This window comes from Cryptomeria japonica, chromosome 3 (genome assembly GCF_030272615.1).
Source record: "Cryptomeria japonica chromosome 3, Sugi_1.0, whole genome shotgun sequence".
In the NCBI taxonomy this organism is placed as follows: Eukaryota; Viridiplantae; Streptophyta; class Pinopsida; order Cupressales; family Cupressaceae; genus Cryptomeria; species Cryptomeria japonica.
This window is the reverse complement of record NC_081407.1, coordinates 956,157,228-956,177,465: the sequence shown is the minus strand read 5'-3', so window position 1 is coordinate 956,177,465 and position 20,238 is coordinate 956,157,228. Positions and strand designations below refer to the sequence as shown.

Here is a 20,238-nt window from a genome sequence, read left to right as displayed (position 1 = left end):
AATGTGTTGTAGTGAGACCTCTATTATAACCTTCAAATCAATCACTAACAATATCAAGCCAACCTTTAAGGATTCCTTGCTAATTTAACATTTTCCTCAATCCTTTTTCTAATTTGATTGCATTCATTCTAAAGATGAACATCCTTACATTTCTACATGAAAATTCAATTATTAACATGTTTGTTCTTGACAATCAAATTTTGTTAATAAAGTCTTCTTCTACTTCTAACATGTGTTGGCCATGCTCTTCTTCCCCCGAAATAAACTAAGCATGACCAAAGTGCCATTGTCATCTTTTTCTAGGTTACATTTTTTAGTATGTAATCGGATACTGACCTTTGAAATCCCTCTTCAAACTGACCTTTGTTGAAATTTGAGACAATTTTGATATGGGGATAACTAAAGTGAATAAAGAGGCTAATGAGGAAAAGCGAGCTGAATCAACCAGGTAAGAGGGTAACATGTAAATGAACAAAGAACCTAGAGAAAGGCCTGAACAAATGATTTTTTCATTAAAATTCATCTCCGTCATCATGTCAGCAAATGAGACAAAACAATCTTCACTAGAAGAAAGCATGTTGGGATAAGCTAATAAAAATATGATCTTTACGAAGAGGCCAACCTCAAAACATAATTATTTTTAGAGTATTTAAAGAGGATTTTGTGTATCATAAAATTTGTTATTAAGAGTGAGATCTCATCGACTTGTTTAATAATTAGTTCAATTTTTTTAATGTCTTTTGTAGATGGTTCAATGATTTTTTATTTTTCTACTTGTTTTAAATAATTATTAAATTGTACTTTCTTTGTAAAATTAAGAGGGAAGTTTTTTTGGAAAAAAGCAAGTAGATATGTGCAGCTCTCTTTCATTCTGATAATGGATCACTGAATTGATGGAAACATTGATGCGAAAAATTAAGTATAATCAAACTCAGAAAAAAATACTGAACATCAATATGGATTGTGAAAACCTGATATCATTAAGAGGTAAGTAGATATGTGCAGCCAAGCAGCATATTTTCTTATTATACAGTGGCTACTTAATTTTAGCCTCCTATTTTTTTACAACTTATTTTCAATTGCTAAATTGTAAAAGCTCCCTCATTATAAAAGATTTCAAATTATACATTGTGCTTAATTTAAAATTTATATGACCACTATTCCTACTAAAATTTAAACAACAATCCTAGATAAACAACCATATGAATCCATCAAATCTGTTGAACTATTCACCTCTTTATTATTGAGCTCGAAACTGGGGGTTATGCCCTCTCCATTGCATCTACAATGGGTTACTTAAATGGTTAAAGCTTTGGGTAAGTCCCGAATTTGGCCCTTCCACCAGCCCAATACCTTCTGTCCTTTAGATGCATGTATAACTTTAGCTTAATAAAAGCTCAGGGAGGTGGGAGTGGTGAGTTAGCTACATTTTATTATCTATGCAATGAATTTTTATCTCTTGACCCTTTCCCAGGTGCTGTTAAAATTTAGGATAAATATTGTATCTACTTTTGCCTGCTTGCAGATATATCTTTAATTGGTATAATGACAGAATATTATATTGTATATCGTTATTTACTAAGTAATTTGATTCAATATAGGATGCATTGAACAGAACTATTCGTTCTTAAATACATATACATGCCTAGCATAAAGTCCCTCATCTATTTTCATGATTCGTGTTCTTTTTGTTATAACTGGTTTTAGACTTTTAAACCTGTGCTTGAGTTTGTTTCTCTGGGCAGATTAACCAGTTTTTGGTATAGCTGGTTCTCTAGCTTCTAGACTAGAGATTTTGAAATTTTACACTATTTGTCCCTATCAGCTTGTTTAGAGTGACATAAAGATCAATCATGGTCTTAGGGCACAAGATTGTCTTTTCTAAACCGGGGAGACATGGTTACTTGCATTCCTATAACCATTAGTAATTAAATGTCTTTTAATTAGAGATTAAACATTCAATCTCGTGAAAAAGCTATAGGATCGCTTTCAGGCAAGCATTTACTTAGGAAAGCTTAATCTTTATCCCTTCCTTTTGAAGAGGCAACCAAAGCTATTTGATGGCACTGAATGTACCAAGAACATTCTTTCTGAAGAGAAAAGGACTAAGAAAATCTTGAAAAGGAACCAAGAATCATAGATGCATCACTCAGGTTTCTAAAATTCTGATGCAAATGATCTATAGCATATCACAAGCAGCATATTCTGCTGCATTATATATATTTTTGTTTCTCCCACCGGTTTATATAAAAAAATTGCTACTTTGGTTTGGTTGGCTCTTTGTACAGTCCAGCAGTGAGCACAAAATAGGTGATTCCCTTCCACAATAACATCCAATAGGATAAGAAACTGAAAATGGCAAGCCCCATTTTAGAATCATGTTTCTGTAGACTCTGCACTTATTGCACCATCTGATGTAACCAATGTATGACCATGTTGGGGTACTCCAACATAAATCTCACCTTCATGAATGTCCGAAGAGCTCAAATTTGATTCACCAGACAAACTTCCACTGATAGTTCTAATGTTTTCCTCTAGTGGAATACTGAGCATATCAGGCCCTTCTTGAACAGCTATATCTTGAAGAGGAAATGGCCCTTCTTGAACAGCTATATCTTGAAGAGGAAACACTTGCTGTGAAGATGAAGCTGGTACAAAGTCATGAGTCTGCTGGAGTACTGTAACATGTGCCGGTGAATCCAAAGGAACAACTTTACCAGCTTGGAGAAGTGAAGTCCTACAAAGTGGGCATGTGGTGTTGTTTGCAAGCCAATGATCAATGCACTCAAAGTGAAAGGCATGCCCACAGACAGGTAGCTTTTGTAATTTCTCATTCATCTCATAATCCCCTAGACAAACAGCACATCTGTAATAGGAACATATTAATGAGTCTCTAACAAAGAATAAATATTCTGTCAACAAACATAACAATTCTCACCATTCATCATAAAAGACAATCTTAAATTTCTGATTATGAACAGCTAGTTGCTTGACCCGTTCCTATGATCAGTTCTTTCAGATGATTGGCATGCCCAGGCACAAGGAAAAGTTTACCAATCGCAGAATTATCACAGATTCAAAAGATGTTTGTAGTCATTGGACCCTACAATTACATGCTTAAAAATGCAAAAGCTTTATCACAAATATATAGCTTCATATCTGATGATAAAATAAAACAGTTTACAACCAAACTTTAAGGTCATACCAAATTGAGGAATCTTATGTGATACTCTTATGTATTCAAAGGTCAAAATAAATAGATGTTGAAACCAGAATTCTTCAGAGAAAATTCACACTAGTGAAGTTTATGCCTCAGCTCTCTGAGAATACATTAAAGGGGGAACAGAGAACTATACATTTTAGAGTCTAGACAGTTTAAAAAACCCCGAAGAATACGTAAAACTTCTTCCAAGTCCTTATTGGAAAAAACTCGGTGAAAAGGAGCTCACAAAGTCAATATCACCCTTAAAAACAGAAGGAACCAAACACAATGCGATCAATAAAGTCACCCTAGCCTGCATTGGCAACATTATATTCCACAATGAGAAGCACATTTTTTCACGGATGATACGTTCTCTAGTGATCAAATTGTTCCTTTATAACATTATTTAGAAAGAATAGGATTCTCTCACGTATGGTCAAGCTTTACCTAGCTTTCATTTTGATGAGACCTTTTTGACTTTCTTCTTTATTGTCTTTGTAAAAATGAAAGTTGTATTCGATTTATATGGATCACAACAAATACAAAAGCACCATCTAGAAAGGTTCCTCAGACCAGCTACCAGAAACTATCAAGGCTCCTATCAGATCTGTGTTCAACAAAATTATACTTCAAAGACAAAAGAGGCATAGCGCTACTAGTGTAATTTGTATACTAGAGGGCAATAGGTACCCCCAAGTCAATTTCCCTAATCCCCAATGCGAAAAAAGATTCATAATCACCACCCTGTACCATATCAGCTTTCATCAACTCTCATCTTACCCTTACTTGTGCCAAAGTCATAATTACAATATAACTCGTCATTAATAAACATAAAGCCAGGGGCCAAGTCAAATGCCATCTTGGCAAGAATATCTTTCACTCTAAACCCCTAGTCAAAGTTTTGGTACCTTAACTAGGGATTTAACTTTCCACTAGCAATTAGAGGCTTGGCATCCCTAATCACAAGGGACCAAAAGATCTTAGATTACATAACTAGCTTTCATGAGGGCAAAATGTATACCCTCCTTGTGTGCGATGTTATTAGTTTGAATGAAGAAGTTTTGAGTAAAAACCAGAACTTAAGCTCCACTTTACTTCCTCTACTGGTTATACCTTTGGGTATTTGAAGATCATGTTGTCTTAAAATCTAATGTTCAGTGCATCCATCATTGTTGCCTAGAGTTTCACATTTTGGGGGTCAGAAACATTTCAAATTGTCTCAATCATTTAGTTAAGTGGATTTTGCTAATTAGTAGGTAGCAATGGCAGTTACCAACCATGTTAGTTATCAGTGTATATCAATTAACTTACTGTCACTTTCTAATTTCATGCTTTTGAACCCCATGGCTTTTGTCTATTTGTGACTTTCAAATTGTTGAAAACCTGCATCAACAATTTGCAAGTGCCTATAAGTTAATTATAAAACCTAAAGATCCTTTGAGTCTCCTGATTTGGTCAACAGTTAATCTTTAGAAGATTCTTAAAGACCATTAATCTCTGAGAACATATTTGGATTGAGTTACAATGATTAGGAAGAGAATGCTAACCTGAAGTATGAGCTGTGGTCTTTTATCATAAATAAAAGAAATTATATTCATGTGCAGTCAAAACCATAGGATTTACATATTTCCAAGAATTCAGCTATACAGCTTTGCAAACTTACTATAAAACCTTACACAAAATATACTTGATTTTGCTCTTTGAAACAAAATATGGTATCTCAACTGCACAAAATATGTACTCCATATAGATTCACCTGTAAATACTACTCATAATATCTGCATTTGACAAAACATATAAATTTTGGGACAACCATAAGATATCACCAGAAAAATGAGAAACTTTTTGGTAAACTAGTTCTCATCTTGAGCGTTTCACTCCAATTTTGTAAGGAGATCAGTAAATTTACATTTTACTACCAACGACTCTTTCTTGAGGTAGTTCAGCTCCTGAAAATTCTGTCTTTGAATAGCAAGGAAATATTCTCAATTATTGGAAACAGAGTCACAGACATGCAAGGGTTAACAGATACCTTAGAAAACTCCTCTGCAACACTTTTTTTCACTGAACCTGATCAAACAGATCTTTATGTTATTCAGCAAGTGATACCTAAGATTAATTGGGAAAATTGAGTCACTTCATGGAAGTAACCTCAAGGAAATATTAGAGGCCAAAGTAGACATTTCTGCAACTATAACCTATACAAGTTCATTTTTAGAACACGTCTTCTAAGTTCTTTCCTGCAATTCGAAATAGTCATTTTGTCAGGAAATAATTCCTTACTGTAAAGCAGATAAATTATTGAATAATACACTACACTCGGATGTGGATTTTGAGAAATTCTCTTCAGAGCTCAAGAAAGGTTGCCTATCAATCTCTCTTGTTAAAGAAGTGAAAGATAGGAAACATGCATCAATCTCTTTTGTTGAATAAGGAACTTGGAGAAGGCTGCTACAGGCTAACATTTAATAGTTCCCGTTCAATAATATTGAGGAAAAAGATTCAGATGGGAAGAGAAAAAATGCTTGTCTAAAACAGCAAGGACACGTTCAAATCCTCATCTCATTTGTATTTAGAAGCTGGCATATTGAATTTATATTTTTAATGTTCACAAAGTTACAGCTTTTGGCAGCCATATTCTCAAAGTTACAGCTTTCCTTTTTGAAATTGCCTTTTCATTTGGAGTCATGTGATGCAATTTTAGACCATATCAGCAATCAACGCAGTTGTCAGTTAGAACCAAGACAAATAAGGATCTTCGTCATTCACATTACTAACATTCTGCTCATAAATGTATGAAAAAAATTGTTTCTGCCTCTTAAATGCACATTTGATCTTAAATATGCTTTACAAAACTTGTATCTCTAAGTTACTACACCTGAATTCATAAACAACACACCAAGTGAAATACTGTATCTTATTGACAAAATAAAACTGGATTATACAGATAAATAACAGCATGCTACCATGCCAAACCTGCAGTACATGCAATGACCTACAACCATCCAAAACTAATTGATTGTGTCCTGTGTACATCTGTGACAGTCCACCAAACACTCACCAAAAATGAAGAAAGATAATAGCTTAAGCACAACTGCAGCCCTTGACGAGACTGCCAAAGGGAGCCAATAGGGTTTTGTCCTCAAATCAGCTGCAGAACACTAATGCAGAAATTTAACAGGAAAAAGGGACCCTTCTAACAGCCAAACATCTCCTAAATCCCAGCACACTTATAATCTGACTGCATTCCCAGTATAGCAAATGTTATTCAAGTCAAATTGCCACTGTAACTCAGCACCCCCAGTATGGCAGCATAAGTTGCCTCTTTGAAAAGTCAAGCATAACTCCCATAATGCACTGTAAGAAACTGACGAAATTAAACAGAAAATGCCATTAAATGTTATTTATTTGTTATTTTTAATTTTCCAAACTGTAACCCCCTTTTAAAGAGACTTTTGCGTCCAGTCCATCAAAAATTGAAGAAATGGGCCTATGGGATGCTGCTGGATAAATTAATGGCGAGGGGAAAAGTACATGATCTAAAGCCACCTTATCAATCCATATGAAAGTAAGATGTATTACACAGGCCTAGATGTCAGATTTTGTACTGTAATTCAACCGTTGAGAGCTAAGTATAATAATCACTTGTTTTCCATTCACCAACTTTTATATTATGTCTCTCTTGCAAATGTCATACAGTGCACATGCTATGTAGTTCTAACTTATGTCTATAAAATGTCATTATATAACTACTGCCAGTCTTACCAATAATAGTTTCAAGAGCTTTCCTCAGAGCTTGTTCAAATTAACTAAAGATACGTGTGTGTAAGAGCACAAGGAATGAAGGCAACATAGTTGACATGAACCTAAAACAAAAATTTTGGTTTCTGATTTTTATGGTAAATGTCCTTATCCTTTCAATATTGTACTTATTGTGATAGACTTGTGGAAGCAATGAATTTGGCTTATGATGCAAAATTGCATACATAGCCTACCTCTTGAGACCAAGTCTTTGACACCCTTGGTATCCAACATATCATCTCAAAGACCAACCACTATGAACATAAAATTTGGTATTGAAAGTTGACTATAGTATTAAGAAGCTCATAGGTGCTCTTATCTTGAGCCTTCTTCATTCAGATTAGAGAAAGCCTGAAAGTATACATAACTTTTACCTCAAAATATTTTTTTCATCTTCGACATAGACACGAGCCAAGTAACATGCTGTCATAAGTACCTTTTGCATTTGTTATCACTGAGATGTGATCTGAATCTAATCATTGGAGTGTTTCTCAATCAAAACCAATGGAGAATCACAGTGAGAATGTTACACAGTGAAAGTAAAATTAATCTCTATTGCACATGTTCTAGAACGTAATTTACTAATTTCAATGAAAACAAAATCAATGGATCTGAGACAGGGGATGCCACTATAACTTTCTGGCAACAAATCAGCATTTCCACAGAGCACACTTTTCTATATCTCAGACACGATAACTGTTCCATGAGTTCCATAGCATTTCTCAAGTAAAAACCCACTGAAGCACTTGAGAATTATCTAAGTATAAGTCCCACATAGCTGTAGCATTCTGAATCATTTAAATATAGTTATAGCATCTCTAGAATCAAAGATTTGTAAGTTCCATAGAGAAATGATCATAGATTGTTGTTGTTGTTTGTACCAAAGTAAATGGAATAAAAATTTGCTCTTTTGTAGCATAAAGTTTTACTCCATACAAAATTTCTTCAAATAAAATTTGGTGCCCACTTAGTGGATGATTGTCATGTCCTGTATTTCTGTTTTCCTGTCCGTTTTTCTAGTTGTTTCCAATGCACACATGGAAGGTATTTCCTTTTTGTAGTTGTTAGTGTTATACACAGATGGCTATTAATGCCATGTATGATTTATTCCAAACTTAAAACTATAAAGCATCTATTTTAAGAATTTAGCTAGTTTATGGAACTAACAAATTATGGGTCACTCACTAAGCTTGAATTCAACTAATATCAAAGAACAGTTCAGCCAAACATGAAAGAGTATCTTAAGACATCAAAATCAAGTATATCACAAAGCAAAGTAAGGCTACACTGTTTTTACCTCTCAAAGAATAACAAAGCAACAGGAATTGATGTCTCTAGCTTAAAGATATTGAAGCAAATTAATGTACTCTTTTGCTCTAGAATAGAAATCAATTTTAGACTATAATTTTCTCAAGATGGCAGACAATTGATTATGTACAATAGCAAATAATAGAGAAAAACAACACATATGCAACTCTCCTGGTGAGAGAACATTGGAGTTGAGATAGAAATAATTGATAATGATTAATGCCCGCTATTATAATGAAGCAAAATTGACCACACCATATGGGCATGGTTAAGGAATCAGAATTAAAAGCAAGAGGAATACCATTAAGGTGCTTTTGTTTGCTAGTAGTCAAGATCCTAGACTCAAAAAGTAATTTGTGCAAAATCTTTGGTTCAGAGTTTTGACCTTGCATTTTTTATATGAAGAGAGAATAGTGTAGAGTAGGAGTTCAACTGTAATGACTCTATTTGTATCCTAATGGCTTGGGAATGCCTTACTAAGAACATCCAATATAGGCATTCCAATATCCATACACCTAAACAGCATATCAAGATCATTCATTTCTAGAACTTTGTAAGAAAAATGCTTCCAAAAAATCTGGCTAGTTGTTTGTGATAATTATTATGGTAGATGTTGGATTGCTAGGTGAGAAAAAGGTATATATTGGCAATTACGAAATGTATAATTAGGAAAAAAAAATAATTTCTTAAAGCCATATCTCATGGAGAGAGCTACTTCCTTTTCTTTTGGCACATCACATAACTACAACGTCCCTTGAACTTTTCAAATTGCTCTTTACATCCATGGCTGATTATTTTGCAGAAAAAGGTTTATCAAATGAAGCTCTTAGATAAATTCTAATCCAATGGGCAGCATTTGATAGATAACAGATTTATTGCTTTAGAACATAGGCAAGTCTCAATTAGAATTTTTTGAATCCTTTCTACCTAAAATATGTTTGATCAACAATATCCTTCTTCGGTAAATAACTTTGTCATGTTACAAACCTCCTCCCCTTCATATTAATTTTCTCCTTCCTCAACCCTTTTTCTTCTCATTGTTATTTTTCTTCTTTTTTTCTCTTCTTTATCATCCTTTATTAATGCGTTATACATAATCCTTGCAAACAAACTAGACATGGAGGAGAATTAGCACATAGGTAGTAAATGGTTTTCAGCAGACAAGCTTTGAGAGACTGCTATCTACTCCCATGCATAGTGATTTGTACACTAATCAAGACACTCCTAACCAACTTTGTGTACAAAAAAATGAGAGCATATAAGAGAATAAGTTAAACAATATTGTTAACACTTACTACTCTCAATCTATGCAATGCTTATTTAAACAAAAGAGTTATGACACAGGAGCATTCGAATCCACAGGCAATCCAACATCAACCAAAAACATTTGAGGTTTGCTTTCAGTTTTGGTTTGGTTTTGTTGTGTTTCGGTTGATTTTGATTATTTGTCGCAAGAGAATTTGTTCACCTCAATTTGGCTAAGTGAAGAACCTCACTTTGGTGAAGTTTGAAGTCTTTGGGAAAAATTTAGAACATTTTGGCAAAATCAGAGGTTCGCAAACCAAAAGATTCACCAAAAGGATTTGAAAGTTCTCAAGTTCGCTGAAATGCTGATTCAATGCAAGGAAGAAAGAAAGAAAGATAGTGGTTTTTGGAAAAAACTTTTAGTTTGTGAACCATTTATTTCACCATAAAACTTGTTTTGCAAACTGCTTGGTTCGCTGAAATCAAAATCGTTGAAAACGATATGCAAGAAGTGGTGCATGGAAGAGTTTGTTTGCCAAAAGTTATTTTTGTCAAAATCACAAGTTTGCAAACCTTCCATTTTGAAGAAAGAAGATTGTTTTGGCACTGTCAATAGTTCATGAACTAATATGGATGTTGAAAGAAGTTCATGTAAGATCAATTCCACCAAAAAGAAGAATATGAAAGGTCCGGTTCGCAGAGGACTTGTTTTGTTTCCCATGGCTTTTCATAATGATGGTATCTATGGTGAGGTGGCCAAAATTCAATGGTTCAAAGCCTTGTGAATTATCTAATTAGACATTCAAATTAATAGCATTTGTTATCAAGAACAAGAAGACATTTCAGTTTGGGGAAGAGTTGAAATAATTGCAGACCATTCAACTTCTCCAACTGCAATATAAAATGGTGATTCGAGTTCTTTGTGAGAGTTTTGGGAGGATTTCGAAGAAAGTTCTGATTTTGGATTTTGTTATTCATTGAAGAGAATTTGGAAAGATGTTGTGGTTGATTGGAGATGAATCAGAGGTCCTGAGGAAGAAAATTGTAGTTGATGAGACTGAATTTGATTGTATTCTTAGTATTCCTGTAATGGTTTATTGCTGCAAACAAATAAATGAAAATGTAATTGTTTCTGTGAATTGTTTGTGTGATTGTAAATTGTTTTGGCTACTAATCTTGAACGTCTAATAAGATTCTCGAGGTTGATCTGCATCAGGTTAGTAAACATTGATGAAAACAAAATGAAAGCTCACCAACACCAACCCTTATTGCACCAAGTCTATGGTGGTTGTGCTAAAGATGGTGATATGTGAGTGCTCCTACCTGCAACATAACATTGCATTTCATGGAGTCTTGAAATGGCCTGGGATAGCATCCCATTTATAAATTTTTGGTTATAAGATTGGATGGCTAGGTATAAAAATAAAGATCAAGGGCTCAAATTGTTTGAGATCCTTGGAGAGATGAGAGAAGGACAAATGTCCTCACTTGGTAACCCAAGATTAAAGGGGAATCTATGGTGGAGAATCTCGAGTGAAAGTGGAGGGATGAGATGGAAAAAGGGTACTTTGAAATACCCTAGGGGAGTGGGCAAGTCCTTTGTCCCATGTGACATGATACCAAGGTGCATGTCACATGTACAAAGGGGCCATGCCTTGTGTACAAAAGCTATAACTATATACACGTGAGAATGTGCAAGATTTGATGGAATTTGACCAAGGTTAGTGTGTGCAAGTGAGGGATTAGTCAGTTAATTAATTTTAGCCCACTAATGAAAATTAGATGGAGAAGACAATTAAATAAATAGGAATACTTATTTAATTTTTGGAAAGGGGATAGGAGAATTAGGTAAATAAATATTTAGATTTATTTACCTAAGGTGGACATTAGAAGAAGGATGATTGAGTGATTTTAGGCTAGAAAGGAGATCAAGTAAATAGTAGATGGATAAAGACTTTATTAATTAAATAATGAAATTTTATTTAATTAATAAGGAGATGAATATTGCATAATTAATTGGATAAATAGGGATTTATTCAATCAATTATGGAGGAAATGGTCAATAATTAGTTGAAATGATCATGTGTCAATTTTAAGAGTCTACACAGCTCATCAATTGCAGATTCTTATTATGTGACTACTTAAAAGAACCTCAAACAAGCAAAAGTGTGTGTTACACTGTGATGTCCCCAAGCAAGACTCCGTCCAGTATTATTATTATTACGAAAACTCCTCGTATTATCTTTATGAATGTTTAGAATTGTTTGTTATTAATATCAAGGATAAACAATTTCTTGAATTAATAAAGCATTAAGTGACAGAAAGAAAGGAATGTCAATTACATATCTAGCTTTCCATACTTATAAACATGGTAATGTTAAGGGGTTGATGTTATTAAGACAGAGACTTATAATCGATAATATCTAGCCGATAGTGGACAGCATAAGACATCAACCTTATTAAGAAGAAGAATACTAAGGAGCAATTAGAATAAGAGCACGAAAGAAGTGATATCAGCGACTTGAAAGATAGTCTAGTTTAGTTACGATCTGGCATGAATACATCTCCAAACAGCAGCGATTATATTATATAAGAAAGAAGCAACGTCTTAAAGACAAGGGAGCATCTTTATCATGAAAGACGATACATATCCGAAATCAGTTAGCAAATCATTGGAAAAATACAGAACAGAGGAACGATTCAATAAGAACCGTCAATAAGTCAGGAAGAACCAACGATTGACTCAAAGAAGCTGCAACTTGTATAGACAGAGGAAATGCGACTCCACTAGGCAAGGGGAGTAATTATTAAAAAGTTCGTAGTGCGAAACTATGAATATGAAGATATTCAACACCGAATTAAGTGTTATTGAATTATCGACAGGCTAGATAGAATAAGCCTAAACGGAGATAAGAATAGTCCCCGAAAACATCATAGCTCCATGGCAAAGTCAATGATGAAGAGATTGAATATCAGTTAGGGCCTCATATGGACAAATGCATTGATCGATGTCCGAACTAATACAATCCATCTAGCAAGATAACATCTAAGACAATCGTTACTAATGAATAGACGTGTGTATGAGCCCAATTGGGATTTAGGCGGCAATCAAGAAAATTATGGAAGGTTTCAAGTATGAAGAGACATAAGACGTGTCTTTCACCTAGTGACTTATCGTTCCACAAACCAGATATAAAAGGCATATCGATTTTGGAAAATAATGGGAAAGAGGAATGATTAGATTATTACCACTTAGCAGGACACTTAGCGAATGATGGTATTTTAAATCTTCTACGTATCCTTGGGGATCTGCTCTTAATTGAGCATTGCTTTGGCACCCCATTATTACATTGTGCTGACCGTATACATCAGATTGTTGACTAGCCACTTTAACACTCTAAAGTGCATATTATCATCAGACGTGGCTTGAATTAAAGAATTATCTCTGAGTTAGTGATCTTATTGTTATGAAGAAAGTGTCACACCTCACATTGCAGACATTGGAGCGTTACATCAGAAATAGAAATTCCATCCCCATAAGCGATCTTAGACAAGTGCATAGCATTTTCCCCCATTGTTACATCTGAGAAGGCTATTGAGTTCATCTTGCAGTTTTGAGTTACCATAAATGACAAAACAGAGGACCATATGGTCTGTACCAAGCAGAATACATCTTAAAGGTCAATTCACTTGAGCATACATCTAACTGTCCAACCAGAGACAGCAGTGGCATTGATGATAGGGGAATTACTTAATTATTTTCAGATTCGGATCTGTCTAGTAGAGCAGAAGTCTATAATCTAAAAGCACATATCTTAAGTATATAAATCAGTTAAAGCTATCAAGATAAGTTTCATCTTTCAAAATTATTCTTAGTATTATGAAATAAATATTATAGTCAAATGTCTTCAGAATCAATGAAATTATATTTATAAATATACTACAATTCCCACTTTAAGTTAGAATTGTTGTTTCAGGACTCAATCAAGGTGAGTTCCAACAGGGGACATTACATACACAATACTAAATCCATGGGATAGTCATATATATAAATCCAAAAATGATCAAGAAGCGACAAAAATAAAAATCAATTGCAACAAACAATAGACAATTACTAAAACAAGATGTTTAACCTAGATAAACCCTAAAAAGGGATAAAACTCTAGTTTGAAGAGCACTCACTCCTTAACTCAATCAAGTACAATGTCTAAAGGTTTGAACACAATCTACAAAGCTCAATAAGTTTCAAGAGCTCATACATAGATCAATACGTTGTTCTATTCCAAACCCTACTCCAATCGTGTCATTAGTATATGCAAACCATTTGCTCCAAAAGGTAAAACATGAATGTCAGTCCATGTATAGTCTTCAAAATGAGTTCCAATAACCTTCTACACATTCCCTAAAGGTATGGACATGTAAATCAATGCTTGGAAGAGTAAATGAATAGACAAAACCCCTCACATTCCATGTTTTGTATGCACAAAGGCAAGCTTGCTGGTTGCTTAGAGAAATAGTTTGTCACTTTTGTCAAGTTAGTTGGAGGGAATGGTTCTTTGTCATTAGGGCTGGAGCATTCAGCAATTTGTAGATTCATTGAGGTGCACACAGGTTGGTTGCTTGCAACAAGCGGCAAATCACCAAATTTGGGAAAAATACTCTATTCTAACCTTTGCATGCAAGTCCATCTTCCTAGGATACTCCAAATCATCCCAAGTCTTCAACAACCTTGCATAAAAGTTCTTGATGCTTCAAAATCAATGAAAACCGACTCTTTCTCATAAAGGAACTCCTTGGATGAGATAAAAATAAAATTGACCAACTAGTTATTGTCAAGATCTGATTTTTGGATAATACAATCCTAATTAGGAGGTTTTGCATTCCCAAAGGCATAGGGACTCATAAAATGTTGAAATTCCTTTAATGGTGAAATTGGATGTTATTGTTATGCCTAACAGTGGGTCAAAAGTTCAATTATGACTTTGCAATAATTAGAATCTCCTAGAGTTTGGATGAGATGTTGTAAGTTCAATGTAGAACATATGTTCCCAACCATAAGATGAAATATGCAGATGTGGTAAAATGTAGTAGTATCTGCATTGCTTGGACGATGACCATAGTGCCATTGAAAACCTGCAAACAAACAAACAACATTAAAATTATAAAAAAATGTGTGATGCAAGATTTCTCCTACACCCTGGGATGCTCTTGCATCAAAAGTCTATCCTTGCCCATATACTGTTGGGAACATGGTTGTCGTTGCACCAAAAGATCGACCTATTAATGCCCAATACAACCACGAGACTCAATGAATCCACGGGATGCAGTTAAACCATGTTGCAAATTCGAGAGCGACACTGCATAGCACAAGGAGACCAAGGGCGCACACCTTGCAACAACCCCCCCCCCCCCCCCAGCGCAAGCGAGAGGTTTGAACCCATGACCCAAGCTCTGATACCACTTGTTGGAAACAAGGTTGTCGTTGCACCAAAAGATTGACTTGTTAATGCCTGATACAACCATGAGACTTAATGAATCCACAAGAGGCAGTTAGGCCATGTTGCAAACCCAAGCAATTCGCTGCACAACACAAGGAGACCAAGGGCGCACACCTTGCAACATATACAACCAAAATCTATCTCAACCACCTTAAATTTGTACTCATGTCTCCATTTATACTTCTCTTGGTTGTCCTTAAGCTTTTCTTGCACTTGAAGATGCAATTGCCAAATGTGTTTTATGAACTTTTCAGCCTTATCAACCTCTAAGTCAGCATTTTTGTCCCCTTCTCTCATTATTGTCCCAAAACTATATCAAGTAGACTAAGAATTGGGAAGCCATATCATGTCTCAAATGGCAAAGTTTGTCCAAGAATGAGAGGCCCAATTATAGGAATGCTAAATGTATGCAAAGCTCTAACTTCATAGGTTTGGATGCGTCATATCATAGCCTCAAAGAAACTCAAACAATGCTCTATTGAATACTCCATCTTGTCCCTCCATTTAGGAATGGAAAGTCATGCTTCTCTTTAGACAACTATCCATCATTGTTAAACAAATAAAGTAAAAGGAAAATATTTTTTGGTGATGCAGATTTCTCTTACACCTTGAAATGCTCTTGCATCAAAAGTATATCTTGGCCCATGTACAACCAAACTTAGTCACCCACCTTAAACTTGTTTTCAGAGCTGTGTTGGTCATGTATCCATTTATACATCTCTTGGCTGTCCTTAATCTTTTCTCACACCTAAAGATACACTTGCCAAATGCATTCTATGAACTTTTTAGCTTTATCAATCTCTAAGTCGACATTTTTGATCCTTATCTCATCATTGTCCCAAAACTATATCAAGCAGACTAAGAGTTAGGAAGTTGTAGCATGTCTCAAATGGTAAAATAATGTATGCAAGACTCTAATCTCACAGCTTTGGATGCATAATATCATAGCCTCAAAGCAATAGAAACAATGTCCTATTGACAACTTTAACTTGTCCCTCCATTCAAGAATGGAAAGTCATGCTTCTCTTCAATCAATTGTCCATATTTTCCAAACAAAGTAAAAGGAAAATATTTTTGGGTGATGCAAGATTGCTCTTACCCCCTAGATGCTCCTAATTCTTAAGTCTATCCTTGCCCATGTACAACCAAACTCTATCACCCACCTTAAACTTTTCCTTAGTGTAGTATTGGTCATGTCTCCATTCATGATTCTCTTGGTTGTCCTTAATCTTTTCTTGCACTTGAAGATGCATTTGCTAAATGTGTCCTATGAACTTTTAAGCCTTAACAACCTCCAAGTGAACATTTTTGCCCCTTCTCTCGTCATTGTCCCAAAACTATATTAAGAAAACCATGAGTTAGGAAGCCATGGCCTGTATCAAATGGCAAATATCTGTCCAACAATGAATGGCCCAATTATAGGAATGCTAAATGTTTGCAAGACTCTAATCTCACGGCTTTGGATGCATCATATGCTAGCCTTGAAGCAGCTGAAACAATGTTCTATTGACTACTTCAAATTGTCCCTCCATTTGAGAATGGAAAGTCATGCTCCTCTCCAATCAAGTATCCATCCTTTCTCACTAAGTACAGCACAAATTGCCAAGAAATCTAGAATCTGTCTAAAATAATACTTTGAGACAAACCAAAGTGTATCCATACATTGGAAAAGAAAGTTCAATTACATCCTTACGTATCAATGTTTTCTTGCATCGGATTAATAAAAACATCTTGCTAGTTCTATCAATCACCACAAAGGTTGTCATACCTTGTTTGTGTAATGGGAAAACCACCTACAAAATCCATTGAAATACTCTCCCATGGGTGTGATGGGGTTGGAAGTGGCTGATACAAACCTTGTTTCAGGTTATTTTGACATGCTTATGCTACATATCTTGCAACCTCAAACAAACTTGGCAACATCACTTTGCATACCGCTGCAAATTTGATATGTTTTTTGTAATTCCAAAAAGTCCAGCCTCTTTTCAGGTATGACCTTGTAATGTCCCCTAATGGGGACCCTCTTATATTCTGTCCTAGAATCACAATTTTAGTACATAGAGAGAACAATAGAAGGACACTAATGTCAACTAAAGCTTGGTCTGGGACTTGCACAACAAATTAGACAACATTTCTATCATGTCGTGATAGAACATATATTCGTCATTCTTAATATATTGCAAGGTGTATATGAAGGATTCAACAACCCTTTCTCTCTCTACACCTATCCTCATATGGAGCTCAAGGAGAATCACACAAGGTATTGTTGTGACGTCTTCACACATCACCCCATTGCAAATGGGGACCCCCACTTTTCGCTTTTAGAGTAGAAGTTTTGCCTAATTTCCTAGTGTTTGCCTTTGCCGATGAGAGGGTTTTTGAATTTTGAATAGGATCATGTGTTTAAAATGTCAAAATGTTAGAGTGATCCTGAGTTTTGTCTAAGTCTAAGGGTTGCCTTAGGGTTTTGATTTATTCTTGCTAAGTGTTGCCTTGACATTTGAGCGTTAGAGTGTTTTGAACATCCACGTCGGTGATTTTTAGGTGCTAAGGTGTTTTAGGACCTTTTGGAGTTGTTTTCTCGCTCCTAGGAAGTTATTCGAGTTGATTTTGCACTTTATCCCGATAAGTTTCCTTGTTTTTCACTCAAATTTTGGTGAATTTGCCTAAGTCCAAATGAGTTTTATTGAGTTTTGAAGTTTCCTAGTGGTTTTGAGTGGTAAAATCATCATATTCTGGATGAAAATCCACATTCTAAGGGTCATAAGGTCAAAATTCCAGACTAGAGGTGCTTTTCCCCTCATATTCCTGACTACCCATGATTTTCCCCACTCAAAATCCAGACTAGGGGCGATTTATTGGTGTTGGAAATAAGCCACACCTGGACCGACGATGGACTGGTCCAAGAGGGGCCAGTAGCTCAGTGGTAGAGCACTCCAACAGCATATGGAAGGTCCTCGGTTCGAGTCTTAGCTGGTCCATGTCTCAACATGGTATCAGAGCCAGGTCCAAGTTAGGAGCCCCAAGCACATGAAAGGTGTGGCTTAAGGGGGGGTGTTGGTGTTGGAAATAACTAATAAGCCACACCCGAACCGACGATGGACTGGTCCAAGAGGGGCTAGTAGCTCAGTGGTAGAGCACTCCAGCAACGTATGGAAGATCCTAGGTTCGAGTCCTAGATGGTCCATGTCTCAACACGATTTTCCACTAGGATGATTAAATTTTTGTCTAAGTGTTGGGAATTTTCCTGACTACCTTTGGATTTCCCCTAGGGAGTGTGGATGAAGTTGTGGATAACTTGAGTGAGGATTCCTGATGACAATCGATTTTCCACCAGAGCTTTCATGACGAGATTTCATGGATTTTAATGCGGATAGTGATTCCAAACCTTAGGTGAATTTCCACAAGTGATGATTTTGACAATTGAGTCCGGATAACTATCCAAACAAGGGTCGATTTTCCCCTAGAGGCAAATTTGTGCAAGTTTGATGAAATTTTGTCAGGATTTTTAACCAGACATGGGGGCAATTTTCCCTTGAGGTCAATTTTGATCTAAATTTTGAAATATTTTTAATAAATTGACACAAAATTTAATTGTTTTTACAAGTGTTGACGATTATTTAAAAAATTAAAAAAAATTATTTAATGACTTGCAATGTTTTACAAAATTTTAAAAAATAAAATATTCTCAGGCAAGTTGATTTTCCAACACAAGTGTAAAAGTGCAAATATTTTATCCCACATTGCTTGTGTGGTGAAAACTCAAGGTGAAAACATGTTTAAAGAGGGGTGAACAACATTAAAATATCATTATATTTGCTGAGTGTGATTGCTAAGTTGCTGATTTAGGTGATTTTCTCCAGATGGGTGATTTTGGTGAAGTGTCTACTTGACACATTTGGAGCTGAAAGTTAGTTTTGTTGTTCATTTTCTGCCTATTCCCAGCTAGGTGATATTTCTTGGCAACCATTGGAGCAAGTTTTTGAGAGTAATTTTCAGATTTGGAAGGTGGCGCCACTTCTCCAAGTGGGGTGATTTTATTTGGGAGATCATTCTTCCCCATTTTTGGTGCATTTCCTCCATAGTTGTGGGCTGCCATTGTTGCTCCTTGCTGTTATAATTTTCAAACCTGAGTTTTCCTCCATGGCTGAAGATTATTTGGACTCCATTGTTGGCTGGGAACACTTTTTCAGAATTATTCTTCGTTGCCTAGCTCTTCCACACTAAGGCGATTTTTCTTGGAGGTGATTTTGTGAAGTTTTTGATGCATTTTCAGAGCAATTCATCGCTGTTGTAGGTCTGAGACGCCATTGTTACAGGCTGTCCTAAAAAAAAACATCATTTCCAGCCACTTACCTACCTTAGCGATTTCACTTGGAAAGTGTTTTCCATCATTTTCAGACTTGTCTTCAGAAAACTTCATTCCCAACCATCACATACTTAGGCGATTTCATTGGGAAGCCATTTTGGAGTAATTTGGAGGCATTTTCTGAGGTACACCATTGTTGTTATAGTCTGAAACTCCATAGTTGTAGGTGTCTTCAGACTAAGTTTTCATTTCCAACTACCTCCACACTTGGGAAATTTCACTTGTGCATCATCCCTATGAGTTTTTTGGGCATTTGGTGGAGCTTCCATTGCTGATCTAAGTCTGAAACTTCACTTTCAGATTTGTCTTCGGACTTAGATATTCATTACCAGCCCTTTGTGTGTGCCCAGATTTGACAAACTTCACTTTGGGAAGGTGAAATCCATCAAATACAAGTGTTTCCTATGACTACGACAAGTTTAAATGACTGATTTATTGAAGTTGCAGGTTGTCTTCAGACATTGGGCAGCCATTGTTGGACCTTGGAGGGGTGTCTTCAAACTTTAAGAACTAAAAATCAGACTTTTCCACACCTTTTTCCAAGCATTTTCAGAATTGTGGTATACTTCCGGGCACCATTTTTTGATATTTTTTCTAAGTACACCAAGTTGTCTTCAAATTGAAACTTCGTTCCCAGCCACATAGTTATGCCCAGATGTGACCATTTCTAAGTTTTGGAAGGTAAAATAATTCAAATGCAAGCATGTGACATGGCTGTGACCACTTCCAGCTTGAGATATTCATAATTTCCAATGTGTCTTCAGACTTTTTGGAGCCATTTTCAGACTTTCAGAGGGTGTATTTAGACTTAAGAA

The 20,238-nt window shown here is 35.6% G+C and overlaps 1 protein-coding gene across 1 annotated transcript in view; it reads right to left on the bottom strand.

Moving 5' to 3' along the window:
• Nucleotides 1–1,921: 1,921 nt before the first annotated feature.
• Nucleotides 1,922–20,238, bottom strand: part of LOC131035613 (probable E3 ubiquitin-protein ligase RHA4A) — a 42,559-nt gene continuing 24,242 nt past the window's right edge. The window contains exon 3 of the mRNA XM_057967345.2: nucleotides 1,922–2,866. Coding sequence (XP_057823328.1) covers nucleotides 2,377–2,866 — 490 coding nt within the window. The 3' untranslated portion in view covers nucleotides 1,922–2,376. The remainder of the gene's footprint in view (nucleotides 2,867–20,238) is intronic.